Source organism: Mytilus galloprovincialis, chromosome 5, assembly GCF_965363235.1.
Source record: "Mytilus galloprovincialis chromosome 5, xbMytGall1.hap1.1, whole genome shotgun sequence".
Lineage (NCBI taxonomy): Eukaryota > Metazoa > Mollusca > Bivalvia > Mytilida > Mytilidae > Mytilus > Mytilus galloprovincialis.
The window spans coordinates 90,896,029-90,901,016 of record NC_134842.1 but is presented as its reverse complement, the minus strand read 5'-3'; the positions used below and the strand labels follow the sequence as shown (position 1 = coordinate 90,901,016).

General features: G+C 32.5%; 1 protein-coding gene across 1 annotated transcript; it reads left to right on the top strand.

The window, feature by feature from the left end:
* The first annotated feature begins 582 nt into the window (after positions 1 to 582).
* Positions 583 to 4,489, top strand: LOC143074829 (P2X purinoceptor 7-like). The gene is made up of 3 exons (XM_076250079.1): positions 583 to 1,008; positions 2,530 to 2,757; positions 4,290 to 4,489. The coding sequence occupies exons 1-3, from the start codon at positions 773 to 775 to the stop codon at positions 4,441 to 4,443; spliced, it is 618 nt and encodes a 205-aa protein (XP_076106194.1). The 5' UTR covers positions 583 to 772; the 3' UTR covers positions 4,444 to 4,489.
* Positions 4,490 to 4,988: the final 499 nt, after the last annotated feature.

Genomic DNA, 4,988 nt, shown 5'->3' with positions numbered 1-4,988 from the left:
TTGTTATGATATATGCACATCCTGTCTCTGATATATTCTAAAGATAATTAATCACAATTCTGCAGTAATGTCAAGATTTTTACGCTTTCAGTTTGTAATTCAAATGTTCAACCGAAATATCGACTACACAATCCTTGGTACCTTAAAAATTAACTTAAGCTTAGACAGCTGTCGTTCTGTTATTGTCGAAGTGACCATTTTTCAGGTTAATTCAAAATGAAATGTCAGACATCAGATCCGATGAAAATGGTTGCGGGAAAGTATGACCACTTTTTGATTAACAATTTAAAAATAAACTCAGAAATTCCAGGTTACACGTTTGTACGTCAGATGCACGTTTCATTTGCACAAGACTCATTATTGAGGGTCGAATCAAAAAGTTAAAAACGTCAAATTTTGTACAAAGTTGAAGAGCATTGAGGGCTCAATTTCAAAAGGTTTTTAAAAAAAAATCTAATGTGATCTCTTCGTGAGAAACAAATCCTTAGTTTTACGATCAAAAATTTAAAGGTGAAATGCAAAGGTTTTTAAAATTTTTGTTTGTTCTATATTTTAATCAATTGATTGAAATAAATACTAAAAAAAATATTGGAAGTGATTTGTGTGTCCTCGTATTACTGATAAAACTGGTAAGTTTTTGTTGACTCGGAAAAGTGCAACATGATTATCTCCCTTTGTTTGGAATCCTTGTGACGTCATCTGTGTCCATCCATTCGGAATATAAACAAACAGTGAAACACGTGGAAACAATTACAAAACTATTAAGTTAACTATGGATTATCGATTCACAGACGATGAACGTGAACAAGAGGACATTCCTGAAGTTAACTTAGCGATGTCAGTACAACCGTACATGTATGAACCCGTAATTCAGAGGATTACGGGTGCTGAATCGTATGAACTTGATGTCACTGATGATGAAAAATCCGACAGTTCTTCATCCGACGTAGAAGATGGAAGTGAAAAATTAGATATGTCAACAGCCCGGCGGCTTCAAAATATATCATGGTACGTAAATTGTTTATTGAAGAATACAGACGCATTTCCTAATCATAATATAATAATAAGTAGGTAGGCCAACACAGTATACATTGCAACCTTTCTTCTTCTATTCACTTTTTGTATATTCTATCCGATGATTATATATTGTTAGCTGTTTATAGCAAGGGGTAAGGGAACAAGGGTAGGGACAGAGAGCAGTGGATATTGAATTTTAAGTACGTACAGGTTTAGGGAAGAGGGAATTTGGGGATGGACAGGAGTCCCTTAATTGTTATTTCCTGTCCATCCCCTCTTACATGTAGGAAAACATGGTGAACAGGTAACAATTGGCAAAGGGTCGAGTGTAAACAATGTATCTTGTTGGGTTAATTGAATGCAAAATTTAAAGAAGGCCTAAAATGGAAATTCTCTTCACTGAGGAACCCTCAGAGGAACCTCTCTATATATATATGTCATAATATTTTGAAGTATCAGAAAATATATAGTGGTACATGTAATACTAAAATAAATGAAATTGTACAGTGAACATGTGTATTATTATCGTGTAAAATGTACCTGTATAAATATATGTGTGTGTGGGGGTGTGGGTGTAGACTTTGAATTTTTGAGTTCAACATCTCTTCTAAAAATATTTGTTTAATCAGTTTTTATTTTGAACAAATTTTACAACATCATAGTACTTGTTAATGTTGGTGTGATCATTGACATACAATATACATGTACACACATGTATATTTTAATAGGTTTGGGCCCTGAGGGCAGGTGTTAGGTCGGAAGTTTTAATAAATTTAAAGTTGTGGTTTATTTTATATATATATATATGTTTTTTTTTTATCTAGTATTACAGTCATGACAGTGGCTGACTTTAAGGGTTAAAAAATGTAATTTTGAATTTCCTTCTCAATTAATCATTGTTGGTTGATCATGATTTCTAAAGAGAATTACTGCAGTACAAAATAATGTACTCTTGATTAAATTAAGAACATATTTGCTTGAACAGATGGATTCTCTGTAAAAAAACACCAACTCATGATTATCAAGTTGTTAATGAAAAATCATGGCTTTATATGTACTTGTAATCAATTGCATTTTATTACATACATGTACCTAAGATACATGTAAAATTATAATGGAATTTGGGAATATGTACAGTACATTGTATTTCCCATAAAACCCAAGTTGATTGTTTGTTTAGCACTTACAGAGTTAATTACAGTGGTGGATCTAGAAATTTTCATAAGTAGGGGCCCACTGACTACCTAAGAGAGGGCCCGCTCCAGTCATGCTTCAGTGATTCCCTGTATAATCAACGAAATTTTTCCACGATTGCTTCTGATATACATATATTTCATCTATTAAGAAACCCTTAAAACCATACTGTCTTGTACATGTTGTATATATAGAACATGCTATATACATGTGACAATTCTGCCTTCAGTCAATACTTGTACCTAATATAATTGTACAACTCCATGATTTTAGAGTATATTGTAAAATTCATATTTTGTTATCTTCTATTATGTATAGGTGCAAGTGTCAGAATTGTTCCTTAATGCCCACTGTACAAGAGTCCAAGTGCTGTCAAGAGACTAACATTGTAGATGGAGATGGAAAAATTGAGGAGGCTGTCATCACATGTATTACTCACCATGAGGGATTTGTGGCAAACTGTCTAAACATTTATGTCTTGGAAACATCATATTATGAACACCTACAAGAAAATGGTCCATTTGATCCAAACAAAATGATTCATGAGTAAGTATACTGTCACATGGCTACCGGTAATGCAAGTGGAAAATTACCCTTCATTATACACTAACATGTATCATTTGTACTTTATTTTTAGATTTGCTAACACAAATCAGTCAATAATGGAATTACCATATGCCTGTACATGTATGAAATCTAGTTTTTGTGGAGCTTGCGACTTCTGTGGCAGAAAGCTTGACATAAGGATAGTGATCCTGAGGCGGGGTGATAAGCTAACTTCTTAAAAATAAAAGCTTTATATTTCAGAAGGTGGAAGACCAGGATGCTTCATACTTTGTATTCAGATGTGTCATGATGTTAAGTTTCTGTCTGTCATACATGTATGTCAATTATCAACGACCTCATTTTCATTGTTCAGTGACGACTTAAAAAAAGTTTGTTTTTTTTGTAATGTTAAAAAAATCTTTCTTATTGATTAGGATATACTGTTTTTGTTATGTGCGTACCTTGCAAGGTCCTCATGCCTGTCAGATGTGAGACAACTTTCACTTCACCTCAACCTCATTTCATTGATCAGTGAACAAGGTTAATTAAGTTTTGGTGGTAAAGTCCATATCTCAGATACTTCATGTATAAACAATAGGTAAAGTATATTTGGTGTATGAAAGGACTGTAAGGTGAACATGTCTAGCTTGCAATAGTCATCTGACCTTGACCTCAATTTCATGGATTAATGGTCAAAGTTAATTGTTTGAGTTTTTGTCTTTTTTTTCTAATACTATATATGCAATAGATCAACTATATTTGGTATATAGAAATATTTAATGCCAGTTGCACAGGTTTTATTTGACATTAACCTCATTTTCACAGTTCATTGCTCAGTGTAAAGTTTTTGTGTTTTGGTATGTTTTTTTCTTAAACTATAAGCAATAGGTCAACTATATTTGTTATATTTGTTGTATGGAAGACTTTTTAGCTGTATATGTTTGACTGGTATGGTTCATTTGACCTTGACCTCATATTTATGGTTCAGTGGTTAATGTTAAGTTTATGTGACAGTTGATAAAAGCTTTATATTAAGAACTATCAAAATTATATCAATGATAAGAAAAGAAGGCGAGACATTTCAGTGTGTGCAGTCTTATTTGTTCTTGGGAGCTATAGCTAGAGTTAATATATTACAGATTCCAGAAAGAATTTTTTACTATATTTTAAAATCCTCAACAAGGTTCAAAAGAATAAATAAACATTAATAGGATTTTTTCAAGAAAATTAATTATGGTTATACACTAAGTCATCTTGGGGGCCCTTAAAAGCTTGCTGTCAGTGTGAGCACGGGTCCATGTTGGAAGACCGTACTTTGACTTTCAATAGTTTATTTACTACAAATTGTGACTTGGATGGAGAATTGTCTCATTTGCACTCATACCGCACCTCCTTGTTTCCTTGAATAAAAAAGATGAGCCATCATCATGTGTGTAAGAATATATATTGTGGACAGCAACACAACAACAAAAATAACTAAGACAGTAATACATCATTTTTAAAAATAGTACTGAATACTTTCTTGTTTTCAGAAATTACAGATATTTGGCATATAGAAGGTTTACCAGGTGGATTTACCATGTACTAGGAAAACACAGAAGAATTGTTTTGCCATCATGTGTTGTTGGCAAAATAAGGGAACAGTTCCCAGCTGAACAATATACAGGCTTCAAATACCCAAAATGACTACACATATTATATTACTATGATAATAAAATCTTTATCACATTTATTCATTATTAAATCTATTGACATACTGTTGAATCACATTCTCCTTTTCTTGTCTGTTTGCCTGATCTGCTAAGGGTGGTGGCACAACCAGACTTTTGTCAACTGCTGCTATATCTAAGGCACTCTTGTAAGATGGATATGTTTCTCAATATAGCAGCAGCTCTTCCATCAGTTTATCAACATAACCTTAAATATAAAATTGTAAATAAACTAATCATGCTAATGTACATAGGAACAAAAAAACTTGAATCGTTCAGAATGTCCATCATAGCTGATACTGTCCATCATAGCTGATACTAGTAATTATGGAGAACTTTCAATTTATTCTTTTTTTAAATGCAGAGCATTGTCTTATATATATACATATATATATATATATATATATATATATCAGTCTAAAGATTTGCACAACGGTACTGATATAAGATGTTATAATACGAAAATGTTGTTATTAAATCGTGCTGACAAATATTTCGGCTCAACAAATGGCCTTCTTCAAG

Coding starts and splice junctions, on each gene's coding strand:
- LOC143074829 (XM_076250079.1), top strand. CDS start 773: ATGGATTATCGATTCACAGACGATGAACGTGAACAAGAGGACATTCCT. Junction 1,009..2,529: donor CGGCTTCAAAATATATCATG/GTACGTAAATTG, acceptor TATTATGTATAG/GTGCAAGTGTCAGAATTGTT. Junction 2,758..4,289: donor CCAAACAAAATGATTCATGA/GTAAGTATACTG, acceptor TCTTGTTTTCAG/AAATTACAGATATTTGGCAT.